The sequence below is a fragment of the Lepisma saccharinum genome, chromosome 3 (genome assembly GCF_977018435.1).
Source record: "Lepisma saccharinum chromosome 3, izLepSacc3.1, whole genome shotgun sequence".
Lineage (NCBI taxonomy): Eukaryota > Metazoa > Arthropoda > Insecta > Zygentoma > Lepismatidae > Lepisma > Lepisma saccharinum.
This window is the reverse complement of record NC_139231.1, coordinates 61,361,773-61,379,255: the sequence shown is the minus strand read 5'-3', so window position 1 is coordinate 61,379,255 and position 17,483 is coordinate 61,361,773. Positions and strand designations below refer to the sequence as shown.

Here is a 17,483-nt window from a genome sequence, read left to right as displayed (position 1 = left end):
TTTTGTGAAACAACATTTTCTTGCTTTACCATTCCCAAACCAGCCACTCACATACTAATATAAGTAATTATAATTATAAGGGAATACTTTCAATCAAAGTATCACTAACGCTCATGGGCATCCGCAGGATATTCTTTTGGGGTTGGGTAAATGAGGTATATTTCCCCTTAATAGTGTCTCTCTCTTAAGGAAACAACACTCCATCGATATGAAGTTATCATGTTCCTGCAATATTATTTTCATAATAAACACAAACAACTGTGACTGAATTAAAATTGTTTGTGTGTTGACATTGATTTTCCAGGGAAGGCGGCATGGTCCCCCTTGCCCCACTGTCTGTGCATCTATGCAAACATTATTTAAAATTGTATGCTCTAAAAATTTGTTCCAATGATATTTTGAAGCTAGATTCTTAGATTTTGAGTTAATTTGAAAAATATAAAATCCCGTAGCCATTTTTAAAAATTTTCAGAAATTAGTTGTCATATTTTCAGAAGGAATGAAAAAGCCATCAATTTTATTTCTGGGCAAGTTAAACTATATATCTAAGATCATCATAAAAATATTTGTTGTTGTTTTTGCACCTTTCCCTTTCAATGATAATTCAAATATTAGTAAACCACTGCCCTTTGGTAAATAACACAGTTACTTTAAGCCCCTGTTTGTGGGACTCGCAACTGAGAGGCAATTAGCAGAAAGGTTCCTGTCAAGTGTGAAAAAATCTAAGGAATAGAGGTTGAACGCTGTTGTCAATTCTTCACCCCCTGTTTATTGTGCAGGAGGGGAAAAAGAAAGACCATTTCAGTTGTTGGGTCTGTTTGCCACTTCTGATGAGATGCATTGATCTAGCAGCTTCACTGTCCATTCCCTGATTTCAATGTGGCCAGTGAATTACACAGAATGTTGCAGGTAACAGAATTTGGCAGTAACTGTGATGATCAGTTTGACAACAGCACATTTATTCTCGAGTCGCATAGCAGAAGGCTCAACCACCTTATCAGTTGTTTTGACCTTACAGAAAGGACCATTCACCTATGAAATGCAAAGATCTACATTTGAAATTGAAATGTTCAGTGTGATCAAAGATTATGGTGTTCTGTTCATTGTAATTGTATGCTGGAGTAAATGGTGTGTTACTGTTAATTAATTGTGGCATAATATACCAATCTCATTGTACTAAACCCCTCAGAATCCAGGAAATGTTGAAGAAAGCCTGGTAGCTGTTGATGAGTATGGATCTTGTGTGTGAGTGGAGCAAAGCATGACTAGATCCATACTCATATACAGAGACCAGAGAAATCACAAATGTTATGCCTATTTATGTTTCTGTTATTGTGCATTTGGGTATTTTTTTGTATGTTTGATGGTTAGCATAAAATATGTGGAGATTTTATCTTACAAAAGTGTTTTTTTCTTTTGTGTTATGCTGCATGAAGGGCAGATTGTTTCATTATAATTGTTTAGGTGATTGAAAATGCAATGTTTGTGCTAATTAGACTGATTTTCTATTGATGCCTGCTGGTGTAGGCATATGGTTTTATTATTTGAGTTTTTGTTGTAAATTCACTTTATGCACAAAGAGGCTAATTGGGACTTGACCTCTGGGATTCGAACCACTATGTGTCTCCACCAGGTATCGTTAACACTATGCCATCAGGGAGGCACGTGATGGCTTATTAAAAAAGTTGCCAATAGTTTTGTAAATAGCCATAAAATGTAATTAATTTCATAATTTTTTCTTGTTTTTATGATTAAGTAGATACAAATAGCATGTACTTTGGTTTTGTAAATTTATGAATATTTCTTTGAAAGACTATACCCATTGCAGTCATGTAATGTTTGCAATTGAACATTCGGTACTTTCTTGGTATGACAATATTTCATGTTGTTCCATTCCCGATGTATAGTTGCAATTAGGACCATTATTGTGTACAAAAGGAGAAGGAAAGATCACAATATTTAGATCAATGGCATCGTTTGTTATTTGGACCAATTAGATGTGTCAGATTTTGATAAAAATAATTTGTTTCATTACATGTATTGCAAGAGTTGTGTGCATGAGAAATGTGAATCTCTTTGTATACAGATATACGAAGGTGGGCTGAAAAGTAATGCCTGCTATTTTTTTGTGACTGTGTAAAGACATTTTGGATTTTGAGCAACCATGCATTGTACTCTTCAGACTTTCCCCTTTCTCCATTCCAAATTTAAAACTTCTATCACCAGGGATTGCTGAACAACAAGGGTTGTTCAAGGTTGACCGGGACTTTTATTTCTGCAGAGGAAATAGGTAGCAGAAGAAACACCAAACTATGTCAGTTTTTCAAAGTATTCTCCGTGCGCGCCGAGGCACCGTTGCCATCGTTCTGGCAGCTCCCGAATTCCTTTGGCGTAGAAAGAACTCTGTTGTTGTCGTAGCCACTGGAGGACATCGCTCCGCAGTGCTTCGTCTGTCGTGAATTTCTTCCCTCCCAGATGGTGTTTAAGGGGTGCAAACAAATGATAATCACTGGGGGCTAAATCCGGACGGTGGGGGGTGGGGCAGAACTTCCCTTCACATGTCGGCCAGAGTTGTTATCACATTGGCCGTATGAGGGCGGGCATTGTCATGGAGAAGAATGACATTTCCATACAACATCCCAGGTCTTTTCTTGCGAATGGACTTACGTACAGCACCACTCAACAATGTGGAGTAATACTGGGCATTAATTGTGCTCCCTTTGTCCAGAAAATCCACATGGATAACGCCCTTCATGTCCCAGAAGACACTTGCCATGATCTTTCCAGCGGACGGCTGCGTTTTGCTTTTCTTGGGGGGCGGGGAACCTTTATGCCGCCACTCCATGCTGCGTGTTTTGGTCTCTGGGGTTGAATTGTGCAACCATGTTTCATCACACGTTATGATGGATTGCAACATTTCATCACCTTCTGCTCGAAACCGATTCACAAGGTGTTCACAGACCGTCCTGCGTGTCCACTTCTGATCGAATGTCAGCTGGCGGGGAACCCACCTTGCACAGATTTTGCGGAAGCATAAGTGGTCGTGAATGATTGTCTCAACACTCCCGACACTGATATTCACCTCGGCAGCAATATCCCGCACTGTTACTCGCCGGTTCTCAAGAATCATTTGCTCAACACTTGCGATATTCACTGGTGTGACTGCAGTCGGGCGAATGTGTCCATGCGCTTCGTTTGTCACCAGCTCCCGTCCTTTGCGAAACTGCTCACATCATTCGTACACTCTTGTCCGCAACATCGTTTGTTCACCATACTGTGCTTGCAATCGTCTGAAAATCTCGGCTGGTTTCACTTTCTCCTTCACGAGAAATTTGATTACACACCGCTGCTCCACAGCCACAGACACACTGCTTGCCACCATGTTCGCTGCAACTGCTGCGCATGCGCGAAATACGTCATGCCGGGCGCTAGTTACTCGCTAAGGAATACATTACGTCACCCGCACGTTTCATCATGATCCAGCTATTCATCGATTTTTTACGTACGAAAATCCCGGTCTACCTTGAACGACCCTTGTACATCAAGGAAAATGGCAGCATATAACCATACTATGTCTTTGCACCTGAAACTGCATGTGGTGACCGAGTTTCTAACAGCAGAAAATGTGTCCCCAGTTGACATTCATCAGAGAATGAAGGCTTTTTATGTACCCCTGCTGAGGAACTCTCAAGGTGTGTGACAAAGAACTTGTTGAGAGTTCCTCAGCAGGGGTTTCCATTGTGAGCATGAACAGACCAACATCATACAGTACTGACGTTACACATTCATTGCCATAAAAAGCCTTCATTCTCTGATGAATGTCAACTGGGGACACATTTTCTGCAGTTAGAAACTCGGTCACCACATGCAGTTTCAGGTGCACCGACATAGTATGGTTATATGCTGCCATTTTCCTTGATGTAGTTCAGCAATCCCTGGTGATAGAAGTTTTAAACTTGGAATGGAGAAAGGGGAAAGTCTGAAGACTACAATACATTGTTGCTCAAAATCCAAAATGTCTTTACAGCGTCACAAAAAAATAGCAGGCATTACTTTTCAGCCTGCCCTCGTATATTGTGAATGTAACAATTATTATTTTAAATACTATCAATTAAAATTTTTGGTGTACAGTCTTCATGCAGGACTGAGAATTCCAGGACTAATTGGGACTGGGATTTAAATGTGGGATCTTTGAGTGAAAAATTGACATATTATGATTTTATTCTATATAGTAGCAATATGGCATTCATAATTACTATTATCGATTATCTTGGAGATGTAGGAAACAAGGAAATACATCACGTAGACTTGAATTTGAGATTATAATTGTTATTTATTATATAGTATTAGAAATCAGGGAAAATTCAATTTCGTCTGTAAGTATCTGACAAATAGCAGGCTTTTGAAATATTTTCTTAAGGTATAAATAAGGAGAAACTTTTGTACACCATAGAATTATTATTGGCATTTGAAAAACTCTGTTGTAATACTTGCAGTTCCATGTCGATTTTGTTCTAGACTAGTTTCCCTGTCAATACAGTATGAAATTAATGTGTGTCCCTTTATTGTGTACATTAATGATTAGTTATTAAGAATTGGTAGTAGTTAATAGACATTCTACTTAATGATATGGAAACTTGGTATAATTTTGTCTCTTAATTTCTTATGTTTATTCTTCAACATATACTGTTTGTGGGTTTTCTTACCCTGTGTTAGAAGTAGTTCACAAATACTATCAAGTGTTGCACTAATTTGTGTTGGTGTACATCTAGTAAACACTCATTTTGTTGAATTGAATGGCTAATAATGTTATTCTATCTGTTCTTCGTTTTGAGTATGGATGGGATGACATTATTTTACATATAGTTTGTATAGTAAATCATGATGGGGAGTAACAGTGAACTTTGTGCACTGTTACATGCTAATGAGATGACAAGTTCTTACCTTGAAGGAAGGCGATAGGAGTTTTTGGTGGTCAAGTGCGTTGAATGTTGCTACTAGATTTCTGGATTTCAGTCTTGGTCTGGCCATGCAGATTTTTTCTTGTTTGTTCTTTTCTCTATTCCATCCACACCATTGTTACAAGTAACATCAAAAAGTAGAGAAGCAACAGTAAATAACAAGTTATAAAACCATTCACCAATATCATTGCATTCATAATTTCATCACTCCACCTGGTTAGTAGAATATAACTTTCAGAATATCCACTCATTTCAGCTTTTTCTGTTTGCAAGGTGACACCCAGCATTCAACATGCACAGCTTTTCCATGGCAGTCCTTCCATTTCATGAACTTTGTTAATCAGCATGTATAAAAGATTTAAAAGAGTATAATTACTGATTTTTACAAATGTACCAGTAGAGGAAGTTTTATACTACTGTTACTTATGAAAATGATATTTTTTACCCTTCATTGGTAGACGTGTTCCATAGCTATGCAGTTGGTGTGGTGTATGTGTGAGCATTGTGCTCACATACGAATTTCATTGTTTTTGTCATTTTTCGAATAATGTATACATTATTTCATACACACAAGCACACACAATAAAATGGCAGTAGGCAGGGGATGGGAAAGGGCATACATATCAGGCATGCACGTCACTATACACCCTGAACTCAACCTAGCCACCCAATAAATGCCCCCACTCCCTTTCTTGCCCTCCTGAACTTCAACCACCATTTGACATGCAGTAAACACTGGCAAAATCACCTTCACGTCTATGCCCATTATCTATCTCTTTTTCTAGCTTCACTGATGGACCGACACCATCTTCAGTAGCCTGTGTGTCTACTTTGTGAGCATGCTGCTAGAACACGGAATATCATAATAGTTTCTTATTTGTGGTGTTTACTGTTTCCTATATTTTTGTTCATCTGCCCTTCTAGCACTTTTCCTCATTCTATTCCTGTGTTTTTGTTATATCTTTTTACGTTCATCATATTGAAATTAGCTTATATATATTTATTCCAAATTTGTATAATATTCTTTCTTATTATATAATGAACATTCTACTTTGCTCAATATATTGAGATAGGGCAAGTAAATTAGGTTCAACTTTATAAGACTATTGATCTGTGTTGCTATCATGATCACTTTTTCAATGACTCAAACAACATTATCTTCTGGGCCTTCAAATTTCATATGCTATCCAGGTTTTCTCTTTTCTCATCACTTGGTTCAGCAAGATTCGTGCTGTTCTTCATTCGTAACGAATATCAGATTTCAATGTTCATTTAGCCAGAAGTAGTAGCAGTAGTAAGTGAATGGAATAGAAAGAAATTACTGAAGAATCAAAACGGAAAACTGTGATACAACATGAATTCAGTGAGCACAGAAATAAAATATGTTTGCAGAGAATGGTTACGCAGTTGGTATACGTGGGAGCATGCTGCTCACAAAACATGTGGTGTTTGTGCAGACTGAGGAGAACAAAGCCACAACCTATAACTCGTATCATCTGGCCATAGACACTACACAAGACGAGAAAGTTATATTATTATCTGGGCCTGAAAAACTTAACAATTAAATCCTCTTGATCCCCATGCTCACACGTATACCAGTGAAGGGTTAAATGCATGTGTGTCTCATTCAAGTTGTTGGCACTATCCAGCCACCTCCCCTCCTGCCCCATATTTTCCTCAACTTATCACTTTCATCATCATCTGTGATGAAAGTGTGGGTGGACTATGATGGATCAAGCACTGATGGACTGGGAGCCATCCTTATGAGACACATTGGGTATCAATGGGTAACTATACTTTCATTAGGATTACTAATTGACCATTTTTTATTGGTGTGACACCAATAATAATAAAATGGTATTGGGTTTAATTTTGTGATAAATGATGTGCTAAGAGTAAATAAATGCCCATGGTCTTAAAATATTTCCAGGGAAAATCTGTGATCAAGCACCAGCACACTCCAGAGCAAAATGGAATCAAGACTCACTCGGGGCCGGGAAGGAGCCCACGGATGGCCTTCTCACCAGCAAGCTTCTCTCCCAACAGGTAAATGCACTAGGCATACATCTGAAGGCGTTTCCATGCAAATAAGAAGTCATTTAACAACTGTAGGATGTGAAATGTGTGGATATTTGAAGACCTACATAGCTCTTGGAAAGTTTCTGACAAATGGAATGGTGTTGTGTACTTATCATCCATGTTCATGTGGATAGTAAAGCACGGTTACTGTTTAAACTTGTAACAGTGGGAAAATTCCAAGTGGGTTTGATGCTGGCTTTCATAGGTTGTACGAGGATAACTCTGAAAGGTTTGAATCACCTTCTCAAAGTACTCTCCACAACTAACTATGCAAGTGCCATGTGTCCAAACCACTTTTTGAATGCTGAATACCATACGTCCTTCAGCATGCTACAAAGACAGTGTTCATATGCAACCACTGCAGCTTCAAGTGAGTCAAATCGATAACCACAAATGTTTTCTTCCACTTCAGAAAAAAGGAGAAAAAAAATCACATTGGGGCCAGGTCTGGGCTGTACGAAGGATGGGGTAATGTTTTGACTCTTGGCTCGTTCAGAAAGTGTTGTCTACCTTGTGGTGTGAGCAGAGGGATTGTCATGGTGCAGCAGGATTCCATGCAGGTCTGCCTTTGGACGGTTCCTTCTCATCACATGAAACACTTTGGGCAGATATTTTGTTGTGTACCATCTGGCAGTGGCTGTCTTTTGTTCTTCAAGTGTAACTGTTACAATGTGACCACTAAATAAAACATAAAGATCAGATCATCTTGCTGCCAACACTTCTTGATCTCTTCACCTTTGTTAGAGGATCCTCCCCAGGGACGACCCACACTGATGACTGCCACTTTGTGGATCATATCAACCATCTTTCGTCACCTGTTCATTTTTTTTTATCTTCCTCCACTGAATTTGTCCAACATTTCCTGGCACCAGTCCACCTATGCCCTTCTCTGCTCATTTATGAGGTTGTGGGGAATCTAACAACTGCAAATCTTCCTGGTGTGAAGTTTTTCATCCAGGATTTGTCTAACTGTTGCCAATCTAATATTTAGGGTTGTCTGAATCTGTACATATGTACATCGTTAATCTTCTCTCAACATCAGTTAACTTTCTCCACATTTCAATCTGTTGTGGCTGTTGCAAGATGCCCTGTATGGTCTTTATCTTCAAGGGAGTCCATTCCTCTCTCAAATTCTACACCATGGCGCAGTGGTAGCGTCATTGCCTTGTAATCAAGGGGTCCCGGGTTCGATACCCGGTGGAGGCACAAGTGGTTCGGATCCCACTTTAAACTGTAGGTCCAGTCCCGATTAGCCTTACTGTGCATAAAGTGGACTTAAAACACCAACTCAAATCTCAAATTCTACAAACCAACGATAGATGGCTTATGAAGGGTGAAGATCCCTAAATGCACTGTGCAATCTTTCAAGACATTCTCTCTCATCTAAACTAAATTTGAAGTCTTAAAAAATTATAGCATGGAAATACTCTCATTTGAGGTCCATCCTTGCTGTAGACGAAACCCAAACAACAGCAGTGAGTTGGCGGTGGGCTCATTGTTGTCAATTCTCAAAACTTAGCGAGTGACCCTCGTATCAAGTGTGTTGAGTACAAGTTACACGGAGGGTAGGGCTTCTGTACACAATTTTTTTTAAAAAAGTTCCAGTGATGAAATAATTTTGTTTGGTAGCTCCCCCTCTTTCCCTCAAAAGAAAAAAAACTACAACTTTTTTTTGAGGGCCAGAGTGTGCCAAGCAAATCTTCATGGGTTGATTCGTGGTCGGCACATTAGTCCACTTCCTGGTGTAATCTGATTTTCTTTGCTGGAACCTGGACTTCTTATTTTCAAGTAGCTCCCAAATATATCCTCGCAGGTTGTACCTTCAAAGGGATAATATCCGCTGGAAATTTAAATTAAACATTTTATCTAAGATAAAGAAAAGAGTGTAAGCTGTGCCTTTTTATTTATTTTTTTATGCTCGGAGGTCATTGTGTCGAAACTCGAACTTTTTAAAATCCCCATGACAATGTTCAAACAACACTATGAATATAGTTCTTAACTCTTCTTCAGTATCATCCTGATGTAGTGGAGCCATCAGTGACCACAAGCCATGGTAACTGAGGGATAATCCATAGAGAGTTCGAACCTTCTGGGCTGCAGTGGTGACCCATTTCAATCCAGAATTTTCCCCAAAGTTCCCTATGCTGCTGAGCATATGTTTAAAGTACTGTCAAAATAGGATTTTCAATATCTGATCAATCACTTTGTAGTATCTGGGGATGGGTAAACTTTATACAAAATATTATTTAATCTATTATTAGATTTAAGAAAATATTTTATTAAGAAACTTTATTATCTAATTGATTGTACTCAGACTTCACTTACAACAGTAATACTTCACCTCTGGGTTCAAATTAATTGCTGTAGTTCCAGACAAACTTACATATGTGAACTATAAATGTCACTTCCTTGTTTGCACCATCTTCAAGTTCGTGAATCAAATTCCGAAAGAATCAATGTAAAGTTTTCGCTGATCTCTTATATTTTGAAAGCTTTCAGAGGTAGTAAAATGTTGAAATTCCATCTCAATACAGAAATAATTTGAAGGAAAGACTAGTTTACTGAAGAGATTCCTTTACAGAGAGGCCATTCAGCCCCATTGAACATAAAAATTAATCAAGGAAACACTGGTGGTTCTAGCTACATATGTTGATTGATTGATTTGCTTTATTTTACTTTGATTTTTGTGCCACTTTTGGCTAATTTGCGAAGATGGGGATAAGTGATGACATGATAAAATATATTGTGTTGATTGATTTAGAATTTGTGGGTGCGCTGCCAAGTATGTCCATTATGCACCCTTCAGTATATATCGGGAAAAATCCCTTTATCTAAAACCCTTACCTTAAAATTAAAAAGGGGTATGGAAAATATCTTTCCCAAAATAACTTCCAAGGTATCAAACTCTCACAAAGAGGCATAGCCCATGAGACCTAAATTTGAAACAGTACTTTAAAAACACCATGAAAGTAAAAATTTAGGTATATTCCCCAGAAATGCACAAAAATGTGAATTGAAGTGGGGGGGGGGGAGAATGGCACCAATTTAGGAAAAAAAATAACGAAAAATCAAGATCCCTACCAAATAGGCATAAATAAAACAAGAATATCAGTAGTAATTTATTTTACTTAGTTTATTTAGTTTATAATTGTCAGGGGAAAATGTAAATTTTGTCCTGGAAAACCTGGAAAAGTCGGGGAATTTCATTTCTGCTTGTTTGTAGCCACCTTGGGTTGGTCATTCTCAGGGAGAAGTCATTTCAAACAGTACCCTTCATCAGTGTGCAGTAATACTGGGCATTGATTGTGACCCCTTTCTCCAAATAATCCACATGCCCCGAAGAAAGTTCGCAAGGTTTTCCTGCCAGATGGCTGCACTTTGCTTTCTTTGGTGCAAGGAAACCTTACGTCATCAATCCATGCTGGGATGAAATAGTACATCCAGGGCCTCCCCGATGGTGCAGTGGTAGCGTCGTCGCCTTGTAGTCAAGGGGTCCCGGGTTCGATACCCGGTGGAGGCACATGGCACAGTGGTTCGGATCCCACTTTAAACCGTAGGTCCAGTCCCGATTAGCCTTACTGTGCATAAAGTGGACTTAAAAAACACCAACGAAATAGTACATCCATGTTTCACCACATGTGATGACTAAAATTTCGTCACCTTCAGCTAGAAACTGATTCAGGTGTTTTTCCTCCAGATCATCATGTGTGTCCCCTTCTGAACAAATGTCAGGAACACATCTTGTACAGATTTTGCCGAAGAGTATATGCTCATTAATGATCGTCTCCACACTGACATTTACCTTGACCTCAGTGCCCTGCACTTTTACTTGTTGCTCAAGGATCACTTGTTCAACATGTGCAATATTCACTGGCACGACTGACTATAGGCGGACTTAAGTGTCCATGTCGTTCATTTGTGCATTCTTGCTTGTGACTTCATTTGTTTCCCCATACTGTGTTTACAATCCAACAATATTCACCTAGCATGCTGTTAAACTGATTATCAACCCCAATCTTTCTTTTTTAGTATTGCACAATAATTATTATTTTTTTTTTTTATGGTGAACTATTGTGATTTTTGAAGACAACTTCAGGTGCTTGTAGGGCCATGTGGGCTCTGCAAATAGGAATTTTTTTGTCAAATTTTAATTTTTGTTATTCTAATTGTTAAAAGGGGTTTCAAGATCCCACCCTCCTCCAAGAGCATGATTCTTTGAAGAAAAAAAAGAAAGAATTCAAACTGTCTGCAGTAAAAAAATCACCTTCTTACTTTTCACCCCATCACTGCACATCTGAAAAGCACATGCTTGAAAACCACCTGTTCCAAGAAGCTTGCATGTGTAAATAGGTCCCAACTGTTATAGTTTACAAATCGTTTTTTAAAAATATGCAAGTAATCTTTCCTGCAACCAAATTTATTATGTAACACATTGTTATTGACGTTGTTTTTTTTTCTCTTTCTTTTGTAGTTCAACTCCATCAAGAAAATATGCCATCAGGACAAATGCAGGTGAAGCTGTATTTAAATTTGGAAGCAGCTCTGATTCAAAATGGAGACCGACATCCAAGAAATACAGCCCTCACATAGAATTGCATTCGGAGTCCTTGCATGGCCGATATCAGTACATGTTTGAACAGCTGCGAGCAAAAGGAGCTGTAGTGGATGATGTAATAGATAGCTTTGGCAATTTCTTGATTCAGAAGCACATCTTGGAAGAGCCAACCAATATCAAGACTATGCAACCAGTACGTATCAATTTTTTAAATTACATACTTAAGATGTATCTTCTTCTCATATTTTTTGTATGCATTGTTAATTGCAGATAACAGGTAAATTATGTTAATGTAATTTCTTTTTAAATGGTTTTCTTGAATGTAACATTTCCAACAGACACTTCAGAAATATTTTCCACATATCTTGGAACAGTTTCTTTAAATAAAATCCATAGGCCATATTTGTTTTACTTTTTTCTTCGTTTGTATATTAATTAGGGATGGGCCAATACCGATAAAGTACCGATATAAAATTTATCGATCAGATATAAAATTAGAAATGGTCCTTGAAGAACGTGAAAGGTTTATTGACCTCCTTAATAAATTGTTTCAAGGTGACTGCAGTGCAAACGAAGTTGCATATTTATACATTTAATTTTTTAGAAAGTAGGGCATGGAGATTATCCTAAAAAATTACAACAAAATTGCAGAATTTTGCACTAATTTTTCAGATATTTATTGATATATCGGCGGATACCGATAGAGTACTGATTAATCGGTCCCATCCCTAATATTAATTAACACACTGGAATTCCTAAACCTAAGGGTTCATTGCTGTAGCAAAATTTTTTCCACCTGTCCCTAGGCTGTCAAGATCAATCCATTCTGGCCATGTTTCCGTTGGAACCTTCTTAATAGTGTCATTCCATCTTTGTCTTGGCCATCCTACAGCTCTCTTGCCATCAGGTATTCCAATAAGAACCCTCTTCAATGCATGCCACATCTTGATTTAGTACAGAGTGTTTTAAAAGTTGCGCAACCCAAATTTTGAAAATTTATATCATGAAAACCGTAAGAGATGTTTACACTGGGTTTTTTGCATTATAAAGCCTGATCCATTGAGATATTTTTCAATGCTTAACATTATCAATTTATTCCGTACAGAAAATTAATAAATGGCGGAAGGCAGCATTAAAATTTTTCCAGAAATGCACTTTTGAGTGAGAAAATTATGCAAGAAATTATCGAAGAGTCATAGACGTCTGAGTGATGCCATGCCAACCTGTCATTTGCAACAAAAATGATCATGTACAGCATTTGATGGCGATTTTATAGGTTGAGTGAAAAAGTTCAATTTTTGTCACATATCTCTGTAGCTGGCAACACTAGCAGGTCGAAATTGTGTCACCAGATGCACGCAACATGTACGTAAGTATTGTCCATACATATACGTGAAAAATCAAAATCATAATTTTGGGCTGAAATTTGACTAAGTGTAAATTTCTCTGCACCTGGCAACCCTGCCATTCCAACACAGCTGACGGGAGCTTGTTACGAAATGGTAGCTACTACACATCTAAATTTTTATTATTATTATTACAATTTGGACCTTAAGTGTTCCGATTAAATCACTAAACTAATCATGTAGGCTATCACTAGGTTAATAAATTTGTTATTTTTAAAATTTATCCAAATAAAAGCAATTAAAATATTTTATAAACATCGTTAATTTGCTGAAAACATCTGAGAATTTATCTTCAACAGCAAATACCAACTCTTAACAATCAGTGGCGAAGTGTCATAAGAGGCCCAGAGGCCGGGCTTACCCTAATATATTTTGCTATTACGGATTATTTTATTACTGACAATGTCATTAAATGACGCCTTAATACAAGAAAACTAAAATTCTAGGCCTTACGATAATTTTCACAAATTTCCATTCCTTCCAGGGGCTCTACCGTCGCATGTCAAGCCACTTCTCCGAGGGCATCAGCTGGTCCCATAAAATTCTATGTGATTCATGCAGGGAAAGCATAATTTCAGGGGCACGTTCCACAGAGAGCATAAATGTGCTAAAAGTAGTACAATTTGAACTTTGTTGGTACCTACCACCCTGTGTTTGGCATAATGGTAAAATATAGCATCATCTACAAACGTGCATTCCTGGGAGACAGATAAATTTAATTCAGAGGAATATATTTTGAAAATAAAAAAATCAAAAAAATCACAGATCTTATTTGTTTCAAACCAAATGTAGCATGCTGATCCAGCCACATCTGGTCCACCATCTTCTTTCCGTCCTTTCTTTATCTTTCCTTACTTAGTTCACAAGGAACATTTTATTGAAGGAAATTGGTAGAAAGTTGGGTCACAGATAAAACAAGCTGCCACCTTTCTTAGTTGTTGAATTTTCTCAAACTTTTTCAAGCGTTATATTGAAGCAATTATATTGGTTAAACCATTGTAATTAATTTAATAGGGGAAATTACCGATATTGTTTAACTAATCAACAACGCATGTTCACATCACAACTCCCCCCAAAATAGATGCATAAGATGAACTTAAGACCTAAGTCATCCAAGCACAATTTAGTTACATTTAGCAAAATTTAAGAGTTTAATCAGCACATTTTCCCTGGTTGGGAGGTTGGCGCGGGGTGTCCCAACGAGGGGGGGAAAGGGAAGGTGAGGGTAGAAAGGCAAAGACAACTTGTTCCGAGGGCGAAAAAATGTTTCTATCACAGTGTTCTGCGTTTTCGTTAGTTTCTCGATTTACTCCTGTTACGTTATGGTTGTTGTTTTATTGTTATATTGTATCACGTTATGGTTGTTGTTTTATTGTTATATTGTATCCTTTTTTTCGTTCATTTTATTTTTTAATTTTTTATTATCGCTTGATTGATTTGGTTTATTTCATTTCGCTTTTTGTGCCACTTTTGGTTAATTTGCGAAGATGGGGATGAGTGATGAACGGACACTCGGAAACCCAGGCCGGGATTCCAACCCAGGATGTGCGATGTGCTAACCACTCCACCATGGAGGTCGGATTACTCGTCTATTACTCTGGAATGCTACAAAAATAAGCATTAAAGCCTATTACCAGGCATAGGAAGAAAGAAGGGGCATCGGAACATTGATGACTGCCACTCGAATTACATCTAAAGCATCAATTTACAATTGTTGATTGTTGTCAAGTGGCAGAGTGGTTAGCACATTGCGGTACGACGCCAGGGGTCCCGGGTTTGAATCCTGGCCTATGTATCGATGCTTGTGAGTGTCCATTCATCATATCATCACTCATCCCCATCTTCGCAAATTAGTCAAAAGTGGCACAAGAAGCGAAGTAAAATAAAGCAAATCAATGAAATGTTGTCAAGTTGAAAAACAAAAACAGTCTGACAACAATAGTAAACGCAATATTCGTGTGTTACAGTACACCAAACTCAAAGTACAATTTAAATGGAACCATGCTTCATCAGTGAAACAAAACGAAATGAAGAATTATGATGCCATTTTCTTCGATGAGAGATCGAAACCACCTGCAGTATTCAAGTGTTTTTCCTTATGAAGGTTTCGCAGTTCTTGAACAGCGCGAACACAATATGGTGTTAGGGTAGTTTTCCTCACAACTCTATGAGCACTGGAAAGTGACAAGCCTGCTTGGGAAGCAAGTTTCCTCAAGATTTTGATTGGAGATTGTTCTAGACATGTACGCACATCCCCCACTGCGACAGGGGTTAAAACCGATGGGCGACCACTTCATGTTTTATCACATACACTTCCGGTTTCTCAAAATCAACGCACTAGTCGTAAAACAGTTGCTTGTGAGGGACAGTAGAAGCAGGATATTTTTCCTGGAAAACCTCTTGCACATGAGTGTAAGAATGGATAGTAAAATACTCTTCCGGATACTCCAATGAATACGCCATGCTGAATCAACCGGGCACTGCAGTGGGGAAGCATGAGCGAAGAAAATTCAGGGTAGCCAGGGGCAGCCTAGGATTCTCTCAAGAGTCCAATTTTGGTACAAAATCATGATTTAAGAGTTTTCACGTAAATGTATAGTCAATACTTAGGCACAGGTTGGGTGCGTCTGGTGTCAAAATTTTAACCTGCTAGTGTTACCAGCTACAGAGATATGTGCCAAAAATGGCACTTTTTCAGTCAACCCATAAAATTGCCAATTATAAATCCATCAAATGCTGTACATGAACATTTTGTGTTGCAAATGACAGATTGGCATGGCATCACTCATTAGACGTCTAATTATGACTCTCCGATAATTTTTTACAGTTTTCTCACTCAAAAGTGCATTTCGGGAAAAACTTTAACGCTGCCTTCCACCAGTCATTGATTTATTTAATTTTCTGTATGGATTAAATTGATAATGTAAATCATTGAGAAATATCTTAATGGATGAGGCTTTATAACGCAAAAAAAAACTCTGTAAATATCTCCTACGGTTTTCATGATATAAATTTGAAAGTTTGGGTTGCGTGACTTTTGATACACTCTGTATTACGTACCCTTCTCCAGTCACCCTGGCATTTCATCTCTTTTAGGTCCAAATAACTTTCTTAAGATTTTATTTTCAGAAACTTATGTTTCCCTATTAGTGTAAGAGACGTTGTTTCAAATCTATACAAAACTAAAATTAAAAGCTAACTAATGTGTGTGCTCTGAACATGTTGCAACTAAAACCTTTTTTGTAAATTACAGTATGACTGAAATGTTATAAAACACCTTCAATTTTTGCCCATTTTATAATTTGAGAGCACTGACTGAAAATTTAAAGTAATATGTATTTGAACTGCCTCACAATTTTACTCCGTAATTTCAATATTTTACCTTTTTTTTAACTCCAGGAGCCATTCACAGTTGTTGGCCAGGTGTGCTGCGATGCAGATGGTCGCTTGAATACCAGCTCCATAATTTTGCAAGGATCTCAAAGTGCCAGTGGAGGCTATGCCCTTCCACTGGACGTCAGCCAACTTCCCAAATACTCCCTGTTCCCAGGTCAGGTGATTGCAGCAGAAGTGCTGAATATCACAGGAAAGAAACTGATTGCCAAGAAACTAGTTTCAGAAGCTACTGTTCCGCTACCCCAGGCCAGGCCTGAGATCACAGAGGAAGGAGGCAAGTATCCTTTGTTTTAATTGATTTTCATTTTTTCTTATACGCATGAGTTGAAGACGTTGAATTTTCATCATGAAAACATCCATTCACAGCTTTAACTGTATCTTGGTCCCATTTATCATGCAGAATGATGTCAAGAAAATATTTTATTCCATCACTTGTACATATAACTCATTATTTCTCCTAGGCCTCCCCAATGGCGCAGTGGTGGCATTGTCGCCTTGTAATCAAGGGGTCCCGGGTTCAATACCTGGTGTATGCACATATGGCTTCGGATTACACTTCAGGATAACACACGCTCCATTCATGAGTCACAATATATCCTGAATGTTCTCTAACTTTGTAATCCAGGGATCTCAAGTTTGATTCCCACTGAACGTAATACAGTGCTTCAGATCACACTTTAAACTGTTGGTCCAAACTCTATTGCCCATAAAAGTTTATTTAAAACAGTCTGCTAAATGTGGCTTTATAATACTAATATCCTCTTCAGTATATTCTGTAAAACATAAAATTAATGCGATACTAAATTTCAGGTCCACTTCAGGTGGTCGTTGCAGCAGGTCCGTACACACCTTCCGACACAATGACCTACGAGCCACTTGAAGACTTGCTCAAGTATATTCGAAAGGCTGAGCCTCATGTCGCCATATTCATTGGACCGTTTGTTGATGCCAACCATCCCCATGTCGAGAATGGAAGCCTTGCAGAGACTTTTGAGACTTTTTTTGAGAAGGTGGTGGATGGGATTATGCAAGCTCTTGAAGGGTGAGTTTCATGTCTGTTTTTCCTATCTTGCATTTTCAAAATCT

At 38.1% G+C, this 17,483-nt stretch overlaps 1 protein-coding gene across 1 annotated transcript in view; it reads left to right on the top strand.

Annotated features, from left to right (window-relative positions):
* The window catches only part of PolA2 (DNA polymerase alpha subunit B), a 112,650-nt gene that overhangs the window by 55,097 nt on the left and 40,070 nt on the right, over positions 1-17,483 (top strand). Inside the window, exons 4-7 of the mRNA XM_083118661.1 lie at positions 6,892-7,007; positions 11,512-11,788; positions 16,401-16,671; positions 17,208-17,439. Of these exons, the coding sequence (XP_082974787.1) occupies positions 6,892-7,007; positions 11,512-11,788; positions 16,401-16,671; positions 17,208-17,439 (896 nt within the window). The remainder of the gene's footprint in view (positions 1-6,891; positions 7,008-11,511; positions 11,789-16,400; positions 16,672-17,207; positions 17,440-17,483) is intronic.